Source organism: Geotrypetes seraphini, chromosome 1 (assembly GCF_902459505.1).
Source record: "Geotrypetes seraphini chromosome 1, aGeoSer1.1, whole genome shotgun sequence".
Lineage (NCBI taxonomy): Eukaryota > Metazoa > Chordata > Amphibia > Gymnophiona > Dermophiidae > Geotrypetes > Geotrypetes seraphini.
Window position 1 is genome coordinate 60,129,229 of NC_047084.1, and position 20,989 is coordinate 60,150,217.

General features: G+C 44.8%; 1 protein-coding gene across 5 annotated transcripts in view; it reads left to right on the forward strand.

Moving 5' to 3' along the window:
- Window positions 1-3,855: 3,855 nt before the first annotated feature.
- The window catches only part of HMGCS1 (3-hydroxy-3-methylglutaryl-CoA synthase 1), a 69,978-nt gene continuing 52,844 nt past the window's right edge, over window positions 3,856-20,989 (forward strand). For 2 of the 5 annotated variants that reach the window (XR_004538203.1, XM_033931856.1), the window contains exon 1: window positions 15,247-15,382. Coding sequence is in view for 1 of the 5 variants with exons in the window: in XM_033931856.1 (XP_033787747.1) it covers window positions 15,348-15,382 (35 nt within the window). In the remaining 4 variants the exon portion in view is untranslated. Of the gene's footprint in view, window positions 4,019-14,925; window positions 15,075-15,149; window positions 15,383-20,989 lie in introns of those variants that run through there. The other 3 variants (XM_033931866.1, XM_033931885.1, XM_033931875.1) reach the window with 3 other exon arrangements.

Here is a 20,989-nt window from a genome sequence, read left to right on the forward strand (position 1 = left end):
AGTCTCAATTGAGAAAGAGTCTTAAGGATATTTTTAAATTCTGAAAGACGATTGGTAGAGATGTCCAGGTAAAAGGAAGACAAAATCTTTAAAAAGTGATTAAAATAGGACGTAAAAATGTAATTATAATTCAAAACTCTGTTTGCCATCATAGAATTATGGTATAAACGTCGCCCAAATTTATCCATGGTGCGGCCTTCCCTACCAGGAGGGACTGAAGCATAAATTTTGGAGGGATGTGCTTTCTTCAATGATGACTCTACTACCAGAGATTGATGAGAGAGTTGAGACTTTTCATAACCTTTAGATGGAACCGTCCTGTAACGAGATTCCAATTTAGATGGGATGGCAGTGATAGAATAAGGAGTCTCCATATTGCGAGTAAAGGTCTGCTGGAGAACAGGAGTCATAGGCAATCTGAGTGACTCTTTAGGAGGATGGGGAAGCTCCATGTCCGCCAAGTACTCAGGAGTATATTTAGAGTCTGAATGAAGGTCCAGCTTGAGGGCCTGGCCCATATCAAAGATAAATTTGGCAAAAGAAACTGATTTTGGGTCAGATGATTCTTCAGGAGAGCCACTGCGAGATTTGTGTTGTACTGAGTAGGATGGAGAATCCTCTCTAGAGTATGTGGAAATGTCTGATTCCATACGCACAGTGGGAGAAGAAGCTGTACTGTGAAGTGGAGTAAGAGAATGTTTCCTCTTCAGACCCCTGGATGGAGAAGTACCCGGTGTACGAGGCACAGACTGAGTCGAGGTATGTGGAGAACTGTCCCGACGGACTGGCTTCGATGGGGTTCTGGATCGAGAAGGGCTTCGAGTGGAGGCTCGATGTCGAGAACCCTGCTTCGTCTTCGAAGAACGAGACAAAGAAGCCTCGGTATCCAACGTCGAAGATTCCCTCCGAAGCTTGGAGGCCCCATGTCTCGAATGTTTCGACCGATGCTTCGGAGGAGGTGAGCCCGGAGACGACTCCGATGAAGAAATGTTTTTCGGTGTCCGGGATCGGCTTCGAGAGACTGGAAGCTCCGGTTGAGTCACAGGCTGGTCAACTCGAGGCAAGGTCGAGGACGGGACCAGTTGAGCCACTAAAGAAGTAATTTGAGTGGTGAGGATAGATTTTAACATGTCCTCCAGCATCGGCACCGAGACAGAAGGTTCTGACCTCGTATGTGCAGCAGTACGCTCCGAAGAGGGCGACCTCGAAGGTGAGTATTCCCTTATCTTGGAGGTACGCTTTGAAAGTGGTCGCGCCGAGGACTCTGGTGGCTTCTTGGATACGGCACCTGAAAGAGAACTCGGAGACTTACCCCCCGTAGAAGGCTTCGTGGAAGACGTCGTCTTCGAAGTCAACGAAGGAGAAGAGGTCGAGGCCTTCGAGACCGAAACTCCAGCCGGAGTCTGGGTCGAGGCCTTCGAGACCACAGGCGTCGAAGTCGTCGGAGTCGAGGCCTTCGAGACCGGTGCAGCCGCCACGGTCGAGGCCGGCTCCGAAGATTGCTCCATACCAAAAAGTTGGAAAAATTGAGCACAACGCCGCCGAAAAGCTCGTGGAGTGAGGGTAAAGCAGCGATGACAATCTTCTGGGGAATGAGAGGAACCCAGGCACTGTAAACAACGGCAGTGGGGATCGGTGACCGAAATCACCCGATTACACTGTCGACAGCGTTTAAACCCGGTAAGAGGCCGGGACATGGAAAAAATAAAGTCCGTGTCGAACGAAGGAGCCTAGGCCTAGGCCCAAAGCTCGACGGCCGAACCGAAAGGAAAAAAGAATAACTTTTTTTTTTTTTATAAGTAAAAAGAAAATAAGAAGAATAAATGAACACAGCGACCGACTTAAAATTAAGAAACAGCCGCGGTGATGAGAAGGCAATGCTGCAGAGAAAGAAAACGTGTCTTCTTGTCTCCGCGGAAATAAACGAACTGAGGATCCTCTCAGGAGATGCGCCCCCTAGTTCGGGCGGGAAGGCACGCGCGCAGGCGCGGTGCAGCACTCGAAAGTTCGAGATCTTCAAGCAAGTTTGCTTTCGAGGCTGTCCGCTGCGGGGCTCCGTCGGTGATGTCACCCATGTGTGGGAATATGCTGCCTGCTTGTCCTGGGATAAATGCTGCTGCTGCACCCAAGGGGGGAGGGGGAAATAGAAAAGCTGCTATTGTACCCAATTGGGGAGGGGATAGGGGAAGAGAAGTGCTGCTGCTACACCAAATTGGGGAGGGGATAAGAGAAGGGAAGAGCTGTTGCTGCACCCAATTGGGGAGAAGGAAGACCAAGGAGAGGAGAGGAAAGAGATGCCAAGACCATGGGAGGGAGGGAGGGAAAGGAAAGGAGCTACCAGACCATGGAGGGGGGGAAAGATGTCAGGGTATATGGAGGGAGGGGGTGGAGACAGATGCCAGACCAGGAGGAAGGAAGGAGAGAAAGGAAGAAGAGATGCCAGATAATGGAGTGGGAGGGGGAGATGGAAAGAGAGGAGAGAGATGTGAAGGAGATAGAGAAGCCAGACCATGGGGGTGGAGTGGGAAGGAAGGAAAGGAGAAGAGAGAGATGCCAGAGCATAGGGGAGGGGATGGAGACAAAGGCTGGAAGGCAGTGAGGGGGACATAGGAAGGAAGCACTGAGGACACTAAGGATATAGGAAGGGGCTCTAAGGACATAGGAAAGAGGCACTGGGGGCACTAAGGACACAGGAAGGGGCGCTAAGGACATAGGAAGGAGGCACTGAGGGCACTGAGGACATAGGAAGGAGGGAAGGAATAGAAAGGTACAACTGTTGGGCCTGAGTGCAGAAAGGAAGAAATGGCAACAAGAGACTCGTGAAATCACCAGACAGCAAAGGTAGGAAAAATGATTTTATTTTCAATTTAGTTATCAAAATGTGTCTGTTTTGAGAATTTATATCTGTACTATATTTATTTTTCTATAGTTACTGAGGTGACATTGCATATTTTTAATGTCATCTGCCTTGACATCTTTGAAAACCCCCAAATATAAATGATAATTAACATTTTCTCTGAGTATAGTATGCTTTGTGGTTTTTTAAAAAATTTATGGTTACCATTATGAATTAATAAGATATTATGTGTACATGAAAAATGAATGGAAGAAATTGGGGGCGGAGCTGGGGCGGGATTGGGGGTGTGGCTAGGGCGGGGTTGGGGGCGGGACTGAATATTACTAGATGTCCCGTTTTGATGAAAAAAATAAATGGTCACCTTAATTATGTCCCTCCACATATACAGCGCAGCAATATGGAAATGATAAATAGTAGTAGTAGTGACAAGAAGACACTGGGAAGGACAGGCCTAGAGCTGCTCCAGGGAAGGGGGTGGGGTTTGGTGGCGCTGGGCACCGCTGAACGTTCCCCTAGGTAGGAGCTGTATGGCATTAAACACCAGCGCTCGATCCTCTTCTTTCAATAAAAAGCGGGAGTGTGAGAAGCTCAGGCGGGACTAGCACACCACCTCACCTCTCTCGGGAAGGAAAGCACTGAGCTCAGATCATGGGCTACAGAAAGACATAAACCACAGCCTAGGAAGATATACATGGAGACTCACGTCACCTAGTAACCGCTTCACTCTTTGGTCTGGGATTCGAGAGCAAAGCCTGCGTGCTACCGCGCCAGAAATCGGACGCGCGCTGCCATTGGCTGACGATTTCGCCTGCCGCCTGCCAATTGGCCATCACTCTCTGGCCACCTAGCGTCACTTTCTCACACCATTCGCCTCCTTTTCCCCGTCCACCTGACACCGCCCTGTCTGCTCAGCTATTGGTCGGCGGCAGGATTGGTAGGCGGGTCTCGATGGGCCGGGCAGGTTGTGCAGTGCGTTTTCATTGGCTTCCAGGACAGGCTCGCTGTGTGCTCGCGGCAGGTCGCTGTCTGGGCTGTACCTGGGAAAGTGTCATATAAAGATATCAAGGAGGCGTGTGTTTTTATCTGAGCGCGGGAGCGGAGATTCACGATCCGGCTTTACGGGAGTGTTTGTGATTTGCGTACAGAAGAATCGCTTTATAGGTGAGTTGGCGGGTAGTTGTTCAAAGGGCTCCTCCGCTTCTCGGGCAGGCAGACGCAGCTGTGTATTAGAAGAGAGTGGGGAGCGCACGGTTCTGGGACGGTGTGTGGCACCGAGACTTCCCTGGTGTCTCATTTTGTACTGGGCATGTAAAGAAAGGTCGCTGGGCGCAGGGTTGTCATGCATTTTGATGTCAAAAATCAATTTGTTAAGACCCAGATTCACCATAAATGCGAATACCGCCTAAAATCGGTCAGTTTTAAGATCTTTCCGACTTGATTGGGAGGAGGGTGGTGGTTAGAAATGAATGGATACGTTTTCTTGGACCAGAGATCTACACACCTGGCTGGAATGTAATTTTATTAGTCATTTGTTGCGCGTTTGTGGCTGATATGCACACGTTGATATGATAGTACACTGTTAGGCGTGTACAGGGGCGAGGTCTATAGCAATGTACATAGATGCCGAAATCTGCTAAATTGAAGTGTATATTTAATAATCTACATATATTGTTTTTCCAAAGAACATATAATATTGGACTTGAAAAATTCAAATATAACAGTGCTGTCTTGTATATACAGTGGTACCTTGGTTTAAGAGCATAATTCGTTCCGGAAGCATGCTCTTAAACCAAAACACTCGTATATCAAAGCAACTTTCCCCCATAGAAGATAATGGAAACTTGAACAATTCGTTCCACCAACCCCCCCCCCCCCCCCCCCCGAGGCTACCGGCGGCTGCTCCATCATCCCCTCCCCCCCCCCCCGCTCTAACCAGCACGCACCCCTCTGAACCGGCATCTCAACCCTCCCCCTCCCCGCGAACGCCCCCCCCCGCGAGAACTGCAAAGCACCCCCGTGCTAAAAGCGGCATCCGCCTGCCCTTCCTCCCAAGCATGGTCCTTACCCCTTCTGTTCGTTGTAAGGGTGAATGCGAACTCCCGCCTCTTGCCTAGGCTGGGCCTTGAGCATCTGCGCATGCTCAAGGCCTTCTGGCTCTCGTTCTCTCGGAGAGAAATGCAAGCAGTGTCTCACTTCCGGCTCACCACACAATTGTTTCCCACGTATTCACCTTTATAGGACCCTCAAAGAAGACTTTTTGTCGAAACGCGGACCGTGTTGGGTCCTGTATCCCTAGCGGACTAGGTCCTTTAAGGCTTTTATGTGGATGATTCATTTTTATATGGATGAAATTATTTTATGTGGATGATTTCAGTGTATCTTTGGAACTTTGACACTTTCAAATAAAGTCCATTTAGGAACATCGTCACTCCACAGAGTTTTTTTGGTTTTCTCTGGATTTTCTTCTTTGTGGATATTTTGGGGTCAATTTCTTTTGTTTTTTACTTACATAGAACCTGAGAACACCACTCCAGGCTCACTGAGTTTACAGCTTGATGTGTACATTCCTCCCTGGTTAGATTATCCAAATTTGAAAGTGCATTTACTACAATTTTTTGAGACCGTGAACAAACAAATTGATAGTGGAGAACCGGTAGACATAATATACTTGGACTTTCAGAAAGCGTTCGACAAGGTTCCACATGAAAGACTTCTTAGGAAACTACAAAGCCATGGAATAGAGGGAGATATACTAAGATGGATAGGCAAATGGCTGGAGAATAGAAAGCAGAGAGTGGGCATAAATGGGAAGTTCTCAGACTGGGAGAAAGTGACTAGCGGTGTGCCCCAGGGCTCGGTACTTGGGCCCATCTTATTTAATATTTTCATCAATGACCTAGAAGAAGGAACATCCAGTGAGATCATCAAGTTTGCAGACGACACAAAGCTATGCCAGGCAATCAGATCGCAGAAGGATAGCGAGGAACTCCAGAGTGACTTGTGTCGGAGAAATGGCAGATGAAGTTTAATGTGGAAAAGTGCAAAGTAATGCATTTAGGCAGAAAGAATAAGGAACACGAGTATAGAATGTCAGGTGCAACTCTGGGTAAGAGCGAACAAGAAAAGGACCTGGGTGTACTGATAGATAGGACCCTGAAACTGTCGGCACAATGCGCGGCAGCGGCAAAGAAAGCAAACAGAATGTTAGGCATGATAAAGAAAGGAATCATGAGTAGATCGGAGAAAGTTATAATGCCGCTTTATAGAGCAATGGTCAGACCACACTTGGAATACTGTGTCCAACATTGGTCTCCCAACCTAAAGAAGGATATAAAACTGCTGGAGAGGGTGCAGAGATGAGCAACAAAGCTAATAAAAGGTATGGAGAACTTGAAATACGAGGAACGACTTAAGAGACTGGAATTGTTTTCCCTTGAGAAAAGGAGACTGCGAGGGGATATGATTGAGACTTTCAAAATACTGAAAGGAATCGACAAAATAGAGCAGGAAAAAAAATTATTTAAAATGTCCAATGTGACACAGACAAGAGGATATGGACTGAAGCTAAGGGGGGACAAGTCCAGGACAAATATCAGGAAGTTGGGTCCTGGAATGTTGGGTCAGGAAGTGGACACCTGGAATGCTCTCCCAGAGGAGGTTATTGCGGAATCCACCGTTCTAGGATTTAAAAGCAAACTAGATGCACATCTCCTTACGAGAGGCATAGAGGGATATGGGTGACTAAAATTACAACTCCACAATCTTATTACTTGGATGTTTTCAGTAAAAACCAGAATCCAAAATCCACAGAGAAAACAAAAAGGAAAATAAAGAAAGAAAAGAAAACGAGTGATCAAGAGGACCGGAAGGGGTATCAGACAACCCGGCACACAAAGATTGAGTGCTGGGGGCAATTCCTCATTTAACCCCACGGACCCTCCACCACCTAATTATATATTTTTAATAAGTTTTACTTGACTGGATTGCTCATTTCTTGATGCTTATTATGACTATTGCATTGCTACATTGTGTAACAAGTAAATATTACTTAGCTTTAGCTTGCTGCTAAAAAATCTTTCCCCTGAACGCCAGGGGAAAGATTTTTTAGCAGCAAGCTAAAGCTAAGTAATATTTACTTGTTACACAATGTAGCAATGCAATAGTCATAATAGACCACCAGGTAAGGTCTGGGAGGCGGAGGTGGGTCAGAGCCGGCCGAGAAGTTATTCACAGTTTTTCACACTTTACGGTCCGGCTCTGCACCTAACCCCTGTGGATACAGAGGGAGAAGCACTTTTATGTTTGTGGTCAGTGCAATTGGGATTATTTAGCCTACATGTTTCACCGGGGCTTTTTCAAGGCATAATCCCTGTTAGAAAAATATATAAGCAATTAACTTTAGTGCAAATTTTTAGTATATTTTATAAATTATTCTCTAATATTAAACATCCATTTCTTAAAAGCTTCTTTAAGTAATACTTAGCTTATGCTTCTGTAATGGGCTTCTCTTCTATGAATTCTGTGAGGGGGGATCAACATTTAATATAATTGAAGAAACGACTAAGGTTTTGATAAGATTGTTCCCTTATGTCTGTTCGGAGTCTGCCGGAAGCGATGGCCGGCAGTCAGCCAATCAGGACGTTTGGGTATTTAAATAGTCCTTACAAACGCCGCCACCACCATCTTTGTTAGAACTAAAATGGTCTAGAAAGCTGTAGGGAGAACTAAAAGGAGTGTGCATTATGGTTTGAGGTTTGGAGTTAGTGGTTCTTATAATGTTTAAACAAGTAAACACTTGTAATGCACTTTCAAATTTGAATAATAGAACCAGTGAGGAACATACACGTCAAGCTTAGGGCTGTGAACTAAATGAGCCTGGAGTGGTGTTCTGAGCTTCTATGTAAGTAGTAAGTAGTGCTGCCCGATTCAGGAAAAAAAATTTCGATTTGATTCAGCCTATTGAATCGATTTTTCGATTCGATTTTCCTGCCCAATTGGGAGTATTTTTTAAGCTTTGCAGTTATGGCACATTAATTGCCAAAATTAGTGAGCTGTAACTGTAAAATCATGGTAGTCTGATTGCCATAATTTGTGCATGTCATCTCAGGACTCCTACAATCCTTTTAAAAACCAAATCAGATTTTCCCCATGACAAAATTATAGCTCTCCTCATGACAGATTAGGCAAAACTCATTTTGTACATCGGACATGATCAAGACATGCCAAACGGGGATTAATACTTACCAGTAACTAGTCTACTATATCTTTGTAAATAATATCATGGCTTAAATGCATCTACATAAAGCTAGACATTTGAGCTAAATAAGCTTACTGACTTCCAAGGTAATACTTATTATTAATTTTATACTTCTAATTCTGTTTCTATACCAGACAAACCAGTTCAACTACCTATAACAAGGCACATGGAAAGCACAACTCTTGAATTCTGGTAACAGGGGATCAAGTTATTTTGGCCTTGGGCCATGTCACGTTTTCCAGTACAAAGAACAAGAAAACAATTAATAGGTATAGTAAAAGTTTTAGATAAGCAGGTCAAGATTCCAGGTCTAAACAAGTCATAAAAATCAAGCCTGTGCGAGACTAGAAAATCCCTAACTTGTGCCTAAACCTGAAATGGGTAAACTTTCAAACTCCCAAATGCCAAAAGCTAACTGAAAATGTTGTCAATAGACAATATAAATATTAACTTTATCCCCCCCACCCCGAACCATCCTGCTCCTTCCCCTTGCCTCTCTCTTGCAACCCATCAGGGACATCAGCGAGTCCTCTCAGACTTTCATCCTTTGAAATCTTAATGCCGTTGCTCAGCTTACTCATGATTAAAAGGTTAAAAAAGACCTACAAATCCCACAATCCCTAGCGCCAGGCTTTGAACATTCCGGCCAGATTAGCAGTTGCCAATAGAAGGGAGTTAGCTGGGAGGCCCGCAGGTAGCCTGGGATACAGGAACACTGAGAAACCTGAAAAGAAGGCTGCAGAGGCTGACAAGCACAGGAGCACATGTTTTTGAAAACTTCCAGCTGAGGCGCAGACCCTCCTTTTGCCCGATAAACCCTGTATCGAGTAAACATGGGGCCCGAATGCATATGAAGGAGGGCCGCCCCCCTTCCCCCTCGGGCTTACCTAGGGCCACCTCACAGGCTTTGCGCAACTGGGAATGCTGGGAGAGCTTCACTTCCTTGTCAGCCAGGATCTTCTCCAGGGCCCGTGACAGGAACCTGCTTTTGGTCTGCTCTCCTGCTGCATGACTTCCCCGGCCCCTTAGCTAAGCCTGCTCTCTCGCACCCAGCCGCGCAGGGAGGTGGCCCTGAATCCCATCAGGAAGTGACAGCACTACCTCAGGCCTGCACCCTCGCCCTCTAAAGTAGGAGCAGCAGCGGCCAGCCAGCAAGAGGCAGCGCTGCCGATCCTGCTTTAGGAGGCGGGTCAGACAATGAATCGGGAGGCCGATTTTTTTTGATTGTTTGTTTTTGAATCGATTCGAATCGATTCACCCGGAATGAATCAGTGAATTGATTCAAATCATTAATCGGGCAGCACTAAGTAGTAAGTAGTCAGCAGCTTGAAAATGTATGTATATGCTTACTGGATATACAAGACAGCACTGGGTAAATAAGATTATGGACCATTCTGCTTTGGATTATGTTTAGCTGTTCAGCAGATGCACTTCTTTTGAATGCACAGAGCTAAAAGCAAAGCTTTCTGTCAATGGTTCTTACTCCATTCTGGCACCCTTGCTGCTCTGGTTTTCAGGCTAGCCCTTGCAACTAGGCATGAGAGATTTATATACACTAGCTTGGTTCTCAGGCCTAAGTATAGGAAGATGTGTACCATTATGGTTTGCCTGTAACCAGATTGGCTAATGTGCTCTTGATGGCTAGTATGAGAATCGCTGTCCTAATCACTGATGAATATGAGGTGAACCACTGACAAAGGAAGCTCATCATTTCATATTTTAGATATTTAAGAGTGTTAAATACAACCTCATATTGAGTGGAGAGGTATGAAAAATAAACTTACTTGATACTTAGGCCCTGATTCACAAAAGGTTTCCAAGCAAGTAAGACCGATTTTAACCAGTCTTGCTTGGAAACTCTTGCCGATGCTCAAAAGAGTTCGCTTTTTCTGCTATGGACTGTAGTAGCAGCCAGAGAACCCTATGCAAGTGCATCGCTAGGAGCTCATTAGTATTTAAATGAGCTCTCCTAGTGATGCTCAGAAGAGACCCCCTCTTTAAGGTCATTAATTTCTGGCAGCTCTGTGGGTGGGTGTTGTGCATGCACACATTACACACGCACAACAGCTGCGCCTCTTTAATAAAGACCATCTTTAGTTCTCCTTCCCACCCAGCTGCTTTGTGGCTTCAGCTGCCAGTTCTGGGGCCATGATCAGTTGGAGTTGGCAGAGGCCCCAATCAGCTGATTGGAGCTCCACCAACAGGGGAAGCTGTGAATCAGCTGATGGGGAGTCTCTCCCCCCAAAAAAAATCCCTAGTGGGCTAGTGAGTTGGGATGAGCCCCCTTCAAGGACCCGTCCCCACCCAGCTTGAGGAGTCAACTCTCTTTCCACCTGGCTGACTGTATAGCCCCTGACACTCCACACCCTGTACCTTATTTGGAAGACCAGCAGGAGAGATGCCCACTCTCTCCTGTTGATAGGCCTTCTTCAAAATAGCTGCCTTCCCCTTCCCAGTGCATACCAGTACCTAAGACCCTGTCCACTGCATATAAATCTCTCATGAATATTCACTGTGGATATTCTGAAAACTTGACTGGCTGAGATGCCTCCAGGATCAGAGCTGCCTTATACATAGGTTCCTCTTTGTTGCACACTAACATTCAGTAGAACATTCACTTTGCTGTGTAACAATAAGCATAAAGGAATGTACAAGGCTGGCTCTGATGTAGTCATATCAACAAAAGGTGCTGGTGACTATACATAGAAGCAAGAAAGATAGATGCTTAATAGTGCTAATAGACTTGTGTAGAAACACACCAGCTGTTGTATTTAGCACAAGTTAACTGGCCAGGAAAGGCTGCCAATTGGTTAACTTGTGTCTTGGTGGCTTACCAGGCATTTTCAGCATCGATAACCAGTTATCACAAATGAAAATGTCCAGTTGGTTCTGATAAATAAGCTGGTGCTGTTGGAGGGGGAGGGGATGTATGACTGTGTAAGTCCCAATATTCAGAATTTAAAGCAGCCAGGTATAAAAAGCATGCCTTTCTTTACCTGCTAAATGGCTGGTTAAGGCTGAATATCAACTTAACAGGCCATGCATTAGCTGGCATTGAAAAACCTGGATATTCAGTGGTGATCGCTAGAAATAGCACAGTTGAATATTCAAGTTGAATACCTTCAGGGGCAGTTAAAGCACTGCTTACCGCAAGCTCTGAGTAGTGGGCCCACAGAATTTATTCGCAGACAAAAGTAGTTGTCTAATTGCTGACTTAAGTTCATACTAATATGGTAGAGTAGATGATGGCAGATATATCAAAAGGGTCAATTCCTTTTGTTTTTAGATATATCAAAAGGCCCATCTTAGTCTTCCTAGTATAATGATAAACATATTGTAAGGTTTTGTTGAAAACTGTTTCTGTCTTGATTTCTACTTCCAGCAAAGGGACTCTTCCATATATCCACTACCTTTTGGGTGAAGTCAAATTAGATATTCCTAACTCAGCCTCTTACCCCTTGTTCAAGAACTTTCCACTGAAAATAAAAATTCCTCCTAATGCGTAATTGTACATCTTTGAGGCATTTGAATGTTAGGTTTGTATGCTGTCTCCCTTAAATAAGTTGGAAGGAAAGTGATTCACAAAATATGATGTTTTCAACAAAAGCCTCAGAAATGAATGGGAAAGGTTAAGGCAACAAGTAGCAATTCATGCATAGCAGCATAAAAATACAGTATATGCTAGTGCTGTGTTTTAAAACTTAATCATTTATTTATATAGATATACTGCAGCCTGTTCTACACAGTTTACAAATCTTGCCAGGAACTTGTGACTTGGGTTGGCCACTGTTGGAAACAGGATTCTGGGCTTGATGGACCTTAGGTCGGTACCAATATGGCAATTCATATGTTCTTAACATACATAATGAAACTTTACAAACCCATGATGCAAACAAATTGTAAAAGGAAAAATAGTCATGATGTAAATGTAAACAAACACTATTAGGTCCTAGCTTGGGCTTGCTGTCAAACAGCTCTAGCAGGATCCACATTTCAAATCTGAATCGCAAAATAAAATTTATTTTTTCTATCTTTTATTGTCGGATCATTTTTATTTATTCAAATCATGTTGGTCCCAGGCTACTACTACTTAACACTTCTATGGCATACACAGTGCTGTATATTTTAACATTACAGTCCCTGCTCAGAAGAGTTTATAATCTAACTTGGACAGACAGACATGACATAGAGGGTTGGGGATGCAGAACCCAAGGAGGAGAGTTAGGAGTTGAAAACACTCTCAAAGAGGTGAGCTTTTAACTTGGAGTTGAACACTGTCAGAGAAGGAGCCCATGGCAGTTTGTTCCAGACATATGGCGCAGCAAGACAGAAAGGACTGAATCTAGAGTTAGCAGAGGCTGAGAAGGGCACAGATAGGAGGGACTTACCAGTTGAGTGGAGCTCGCAGGGGGGAACATAGGGGGAGAGAAGTGAAAAGAGATAATGAGGCAGCTGAGAGAATGCTCTCGTTTCTGTTCGTCTTAACTTGCTCACCAGGGTCTCCTACCCATTTGACATTTTCTTTCTCTTTGCTCAACATCCATCTTTCATCTCTGTACATTCCCTTCTCTCCTCCCTGCAGGTCCAGCACCTGCCAAGGATCCAGTCTTAAGGAAAATTTCTGCCTAACCCCTCTTCTCATGTTCTCATCTACCCCTGGCAGTTTGTGATGAACCACCACCTTCTTTTTCTTCCCTTCCTCCACCCCACCCCACCCCACCCCATGTGGTTAAAACACACACTAACACAGTGTCTCGCTCTCTCTCCAGCCAGTCCCCCCCCCAGGTCTAGCATTTTCTCCCTCCCGGGTCCAGTGTCAGCAGCAACACATACTCCCATGTGGGTCTGAGTCCACCAGCAGTGGCAGCCCTCTCCCCCCTCCCCCCCCCCCACACACACACATTGGAGGTCTGAGGGTGGAAGCATAACAGAGTACCAGATGTTCTCAGCCTTTGCCACCAATCTGCATAGGCCCGCTCTTGGGCTTTCCCTCTGATGTAACTTCCTGTTTCACAAAACAGAAGTTACATGAAAAGGAAGGACTCGGGCAGAGGGCAAGCCCAAGAGATTGCCTGAACTGACCGAGGCAGCACTGTACATCAAAACACAGAAGAGATACTCCATTTTCAAAAAAGTTTACAATCTAGTCAGGACAGACAAATGACAAGAAGGTGCATCAATACTTTGCTCAAGTGGGGGAATTATAGAGGGAATAAGACGGATATTGATGCTTAGAAGATGGGTTGGAGTTTGGAATTAAGAAGTGAGCTTTGAGTCTAGATTGAATACTGCCAGAAACAGCTTGATATATCAAGTCAGGTAGGTACAGCAAGGTAGAAGGGACAGAGACTGGAGTTGGCTGTAGAGAAGAGAGAGACTTAGCCCTTGAGTGGATTGCAGGGAGAAATACTAAGGAGCTGGGAAAGAATACAGTACACTTGTAGAAACGGATAGGGAACCAATGAAGTGACCTGAGAGGGGTAATGAGGCAATAGTGACATTGATGAAATATGAAGTATGCAGCAAAGTTCTGAACAGATTAAAGGGGAGAGAGATGGTTTAGCAGAAGGCTGGTGAGAAGCAGGTTCCAGTAGTCTTGGGGAGAGGTGATGAGGGTTTTTCTTGGCAGTGCACTGGGAAAGGAAGGGTCTGACTTAGTGGTATGGTAGAAAAAGAAGTGACAGGTTTTGGCAATCTGTTTGGACTGTGTGGAGAAGGAGCTTGATGAGTCAAATTACCCCAAAGTTGCAAGCTGAAGGGACAGGGAGGATTAGGGTGTTTTCACAGAAATAAAGAACGGGGAAGAGGAGATATGGTTTTAGGTGGAAAGATCAGCTGTGTCTTTGCCAAGTTTAATTTTAGATGGCTGCCAATCTAGGACTGAACGTCTGTGAAGATTTCAGGTACACAAAGATAGATTTGCAAGCCTGCCTATGGTGAGATATTCCTCTTAGAATGGGGGAATTCTGTTCAAGAAAATTGCAATATATATATATTGCAATTTTATATATATATTTATATATATATATATATATATATATATATTTTTATATATATATATATATATATATTTTTTTTTTTTTTTTTTTTTATTTTTTTTTTTTGCATAAACCTTGGCGTAACTTTTGATGCTGGAGCTGAAAAGGAACAGGATCAAGAGATCGGGTCGCGTCGCTTCTCTTCCTCTATCATCAACCCACGTTTAAATGTCTTTCTTGTACTATTTATTGTTTCTCTTCCCCATTGACCATTAGATTTCCCCTCTCCCAGCAGCACCAAGATCAATTGCAGATAGAAAAGGCCTGCTACTACTTTCCGTATGCGATGGACTGGTCAGTTACTTTCGGTAGGGTCCCATACCCTCACAAAAAGAACAGCATGCTAGACTGGGGCGAGACTCCCCAGAGAGGGACAGAACAGTGGCAGTCAAGACAAAATAACTTTTAAAAGATACTGCTTCGAAGATCCGAGGCGCTGTCTTTTAGCTGAACCCTACGTCACCACTCATGCATAGTTGGCCTAACATATCAGAGTAGCTTGATTTCACAATATACCTATAACCTTCAGTCTACTTTTAACGACGCCTCCAAGTCTATATATAAAATTGTTTTTAAAACCCCAAAATAAAAAAACACACACAACTATTTCACACCAAGGTAAACAGTACTATACAGTAAGTTTACAATTCAGCTGAGCACCATGTGCTCTCTCGCTGACAGCTGGCTCTCACCTATACCTGCACGGGCCGGTCGTTTGAGGTCATTACTTCAGCTACTGGCGCGTGGGTGTGGCAATTTCACGTGCAGCGATCGCCATACGCCTGCGCCAGTAATCTGATGCTGCTGGCTCGTGCGGATGTTAGTGAGAACCTTGCTGTATCAGCCCCGATAGAGAGCAAATACGGCGCTGAATTATTGACGGGAGGAGAAGACCGTACGTGGACGTCCAGGAGGGCCCTGGGTAAGTAGGTGGCCACTGAGCGGCTCCTATACTTTTCTACAGGGACTAACTGCGAACTATTTTCATGATTCCCTTGCTCTTTCATTGTGCCTTTGAGGATGCCCGCGATAGGTCCTCTCAGGTGACCCACCCCCTTCTCTGACGTAACTTCCTGGTTCCGGTAAGGTTGTGTCAAAGGGGACGGAGAGAAAAGCTGCGGGAGTGGCATCAGGTAATAAGTTTGAAGGTAGAATGGCAGGGCGGGGGAAGATGAAGTGGTGACGGCGGTACTGGATGGTGAACCGAGAAGAGGAGACCGGCCCAGGAATGTATGTACTCGGAGTGTGAGGGCTGTTAAACGAGTGTATTTATATTTCTAATGTTTCAAGTTCTATTAGGATTTTATATACCGCCTATCAAGGATATCTAAGCGGTTTTACAATCAGCTACTCAAGCATTTGCCCTATCTGTCCCGGTGGGCTCACAATCTAGCTAAAGTAATGTGTGTGACTTGGTGCCCGTGGACTTCGCTCGCTTGGTCAGAGCGTTGCTTATGTTGTGGACTTCAAAATTTAGTACTGCTGTTGTCTAGTGGCAATTTAATTGTTAATAGTCGTTTTGGTTTTGTTGTTTACTTTCTAAAAGAAGCAGCGTTTTAAAAATATTTTCATAAAGTTTGACTGGAGATTTGGTATAGGAGAGTATTGGACACTCATCTTTTATCCGTTTTGAAACATACAGTACTAACAGCAGTGTGTGTTTCTTTACCCTTTCTAACCTAATCTCGATTTTTCTCGTCTGTCTTCCCCTAAACAAGGGCCAAGGTGTGTAACAGAAAGAAACCGCTAAATAGAGACTACTACTATTATTTCTATAGCACTACCAGACACACCAACTTAAAATAACGAAAATAAGTTTATTGGGACATTTTCCTTGCTTTGGAAGTTATTTTAATCGCCATTGATACCGTAGTTTATTTTTTTTTTTTTTGTTTTTTTTTTAAGTATGTTCATCTGTAGTCCTTTATCCTTGTTTCTAAAATACTTTTTTTCTCCCTTGAATCCATTCTTTGTTTTTTAGATTGAATTGTGCAGTATTTCACACTAAAGTTCACTCCAGTGCAATAGGAATGGTATGCTGAACCATAGAATTATCCATTAATGCTTGCAAGCATACTGCAGAGGATGTCAATTGCAGCTTTTCAGCTCCTCCTCCTCCCCGGTCTCTGCTGCCCCCTTCAGTTCTTCTTTCTGAAGGTGTCATTCTGGTCTCTTTATTTCTTTGTTTTTGCAGTGGGTTTTGCCATTTCTTTCCTTTGTATGCAGTTTTACTTTGCTCCTGGACTGTCTGTGCTTGGAGAGGAGCAGACTGCAGCTGGTAGGTGTATCCTTCAGCATTTGCTCGCTTCCTTGACTTGGTCAGGAGCTTGAGCACAGACTATTAGGCATCAATAGCATCCTTTGGGGCGCTCATGGTGCTGGCTGCTTTTCTCTTTTTGGCATTTGTTGCAACAAGGGGATGGCAGTTCAGTCTAACTGAGGTTCAGCTGGCAGCCTGAAGATCTTGGCATGATAGCTGACTGGAGGATTTAGGCAGAAAATTCCTCCAGATCCAGCTGCTCTTTCAAGGAGCTGAAGCAGGCTACAACATCTTTTCACCTGCACATGGTCTGTGAGTACAGGCCTTTGGGGAAAATTGTATGTCTTTAAAACTGTTTTGACTGTTTCTGTAGCTAGAGCTTTGTACATCCACCCTAAAATCCTATTTTTACCGTGTTTCCCCGAAAATAAGACCTAGCATGATTTTTAAAGATGTTCCTAATATAAGCCCTACCCCAAAAATAAGCCCTAGTTAAGATCGACCTCCGAATGTCCCTGACACTCCCCAACTCCATCCCTGACGCCAGTGCTGCCTGATTCGCCAAATAAATCGGACTTGTTGATTCAGCGACCCCCCCCCCCCCCCCAACCCTGGTGAGACCTGACATACTTCCACTCTAAAGCCTCCTAAAGCAGCAGTGGCGACAACTCTGATTGGGCTGCTTCACCACTGCTGTTTTTGGAGACCTCGGAGGTATGGTATGTCAGTCTCTTGATGAGAAGGTTGGTGAGGTTCTACTGCACAGGGGGATGGGAGGAAGGAATAGAAAGATGCTGCACAAGGAGATGTGTGAGGGGAAACATGATAGTTATTTTTGGTTGGCCCTGAAACATTTTAAAACAATATTTTGGTTCCAAAACACTGCTGCGGTGGCCATCTTGGATTTCAGATTTTTTTTTTTTTTTTTGGTTCTCAAACTCCCTTAAAACACCTCATTTTGCCTCAAAATTGGTAGGGGTGGAGTCCTTAGACCCTAATACCCCTATAGCATGCCTTGTGCTCTATAAGTGGCTGCATCCTTGTGCCACATGCTGTACGGCAAGGGAAGGAGGGGTAGGAGTTTTAGGTTTAACTCCTCCGCAGGCTATTAGGGCTGAAGAAAGGCCTATCAGGGGGAATGAAATTTCTTCTAGAGCCTCGGGACAGGACTCTGCACACTTTCAGCGCTTAGAAGCTTTGCATTTCAAGAAAAGATGCCTGCTACACCCCAAGGGACAAGGAGACTTGCTTTCTCATTCCTTTACCCCATAGTTTATTAATCTCCTTTGGCAGGCTTATGCACAATGCAGAAATCCACTGGGCAAGTCCACGAACAAGCAGACCTTGATGGAGTGTTAGATCGCTTCCTCCCTGAAAGTGAAGGCTATTCTGGACTATGATGATCCTTCAGACAGGGACTTGGAGGACGAGGAGTCAGATTTAATACCTGTATTGTTCCAAATTGAGGCTTCTCTGATGGGCGAAGCAACCTCCCATTCAGAGGATCAAAAGTATTGGCTATAGATTCCTAACGATTCCTTAGTCCATTGACTTTTTAAACTCCTCATCCCTAATGGGGATCATTAAGAGTCCCTCCGAGAACTGAAAATAGACCCTCCACAAACCCCCATCTTCCCAGTGTTCTTTTCTGAGTGGGGTCTGGGCTTAGCCCACATCTCTTCCATGGCACCTAGACATGAAGGTCCTAATCACAGAGCCCTGGGAGATTCCTGAAGGATACCTAAGGATGGCTAAAACCATTGCTAAACTATATCCCATGGATCAGGAGATCCAGCAAATGTTTGCTTTGCCAAAGGTGGACTCCCTGGTTGCCCAAGTGACCAAACGCACTTCCCTACTAGGTGAGAGAGTGGTGGTTTTAAAAGATCCACAGGGCCGCAGTTTAGATATGGTCCTCCAGAGGCAGTTTAAGGCTTTGATCTTAAGGGTTAAGGCTGCAGCCACAGCCTCCTTCATGACACATGCCTCTAATTCTAGACCAGGGGTGTCAAATGTTGGTCCTCGAGGACCACAATCCAGTCAGGTTTTCAGGATTTCCCCAAAGAATATGCATGAGATCTATTAGCATACAATGAAAGCAGTGCATGCAAATAGATCTCATGCATATTCTTGGGGAAATCCTGAAAACCTGACTGGATTGCGGGCCTCGCAGACCGACATTTGACACTCCTGTTCTGGACTATGAAATCAGAGCCTGATGGACTCACCCTCTGCCTCAGCTTGTGCTGGTGGGAATAGACTACACAGCCCCCATTTTTCTCTCGCGCGCTCTCTCCCTGCCCCCGTTTTTCTCTCTCTCGCTCTCCCTGCCCCCGTTTTTCTCGCTCTCCCTGCCCCCATTTTTCTCGCTCTCTCTCTCTGCCCCCCTTTTTCTTTCTTTCTGTCTTTCTCTCTCCCTGCCCCCACCAAGCCACCGCTGCTGATTTGTCCCTGCTTTCCCGACGCCAGGCGCATACAAGTGCCAGGCCCACAAGCCTCTTCCTCCCCCCCCCCAACGTCAATTCTAATGTCGGAGAGGAAGTTCGGGCCAGCCAGGGAGCAATTGGCCTTGCGTCGGGGAAGCAGGGAGATCAGAACGCAAAGGCAATGTGAGTCTATTGTGGCTCTGCTATCGACTTACGTTTCCTTTGCAATCTACTGGTCAATCGTGATCGATCTTTTGGGCACCCCTGTGCTAAGGCATGGGAGACGGCGCAGCAAAGAAGAGTTAGAGCTAGGCAGTGTTCTCATTTCATCTATACTGGCACTCTCATTTCATCTATACTGGCATTCCTGCAAGAAGGTCTTGACAAGGGAATGTCAGTGGCATCCCTTAGAGTTCAAGTAGCAGGACTCTTGTTTCTGGGGCCGAGAGAAGAGAGCTTCACTAGTTGCCTCTCTGGGCATAGGTTGCTGATGGGTGCCCTGAGACTGCAGCCTCTGATTCAAGAACTATTTCTATCCTGGAACCTTAATATGGTCTTATAGGGACTTAGCAGTGCCCTGTATGAACCCTTACAGGAAGCTTCACTCATGGATCCGATGGTTAAAGCAGAATTTTTGGTGACTATTACTTCTGCCAGGAGAGTTTCAGAATTGTGGGCCCCGTCATGTAGAGAATAATTTTTCAGGATCGCTGAAGCAGGAGTGGCCTTGCATACAGTTCCCTCCTTTTTGCTGAAGGTCATTTCAGTATTCCATTTCAATCAAGAAGTTAGACTGGTTAAAAATAAAAGATGAGGCTTTAAGGTTTTGTACTTCAGAAGAGTACTTATTGCCGTATCTGGATGTAACCAATGAATTTTTGTCTCTCAGATCATCAGATGAGATGAGGCAGACCTGCCTCCGAGGTTACAATCTCTAGATGGATTCATAGAGGTATATCCTCTGCCTACATCGATTGCAGCAAACCTGTCTTCTTAAAGGTGCATTCGAGAAAGGGCGTGGCCTCTTGGATAGAAGCTCGGACAGTTCCACATGAGGAGATTTGTAGATCAGTATCCTGGTCTTCCCTTCATACTTTTTTCCAAATTCTACAGGGTGAATGTAGCAGCATGGGAGGATACCGCTTTTTGGGTCCTCGGTACTATGAGCAGGCTCCTCTATCCCACCCAAGAGTTTGGGGATTGCTTAAGTAAACACCTCTAAGGTTCAGCATTCCATTCCTATTGCACTGGAAAAAGAGATTAGGTTCTTACCTTGATAATATCTTTTCCAGTAGATAGGAATGGTATGCTGAATCCCCTGCCCAACATCTGCCTGCTTTCTGACTTAAGCTTCATGGTCCACTTCGTAGTTAAGAGTTCTCTGTCACTCAGTCTAAGAGATTATGAAGAATTTCTGTATACTTAAAAGGGAGGAATATTTGAGCTCTATAAATGTTCAGGCTGTTATGTTCTTGTTTAAAATCTATTTTTCTTGCATTCATGATTCCTCTGATGTTTAAGTTTTCCTTGCATTACTGTTTATTCAATGATAGTTTTACATTTATCTAGGCAGATTGGATACTTGGTTGTGGGGAGTTCCCTGTCCCCCCCTTCTCCTATTTCCTTCTAAAGGGCTGTTGCTCACTTTGGTATGAACTGAAGGGAGCAGCAGAGACCGGGGAGATAGCGGAGGAACTGAAAAACTTTGATTGGCATCTTCTGCATTATGCTTGTGCGCATGCATGGATAACCCTGCGGTTCAGCATACATTCCTATCTATTGGAAAAGATATTATCAAGGTAAGAACCTAATCTTTGTAAAACAGCACCACAATCTGTAGATAATGGCAATTAAGTTGGGGTTACAGTGGTGTGCAAAAGTCATTTGAAACTCAACATAATTTAAGCTACAAACTGAACATAATTTTGTCTGAAAAGTAATAATTCCATGAAATTTCTGATAATTCCTTGATAAAACTGACTGTTCACTTACATCAAATTGATCAGAATGATTTTGATAATGGGCATAAGAGTTTATTTGAAAATTGAATCAAAATTCAATCAGCAGTGTTAGCATTTGCAGCAAATCAGAAGTGATATTTTTGCAGCCAGTCAGCATTAAGCTTCATTACATGGCGGGACGTGTATAAAT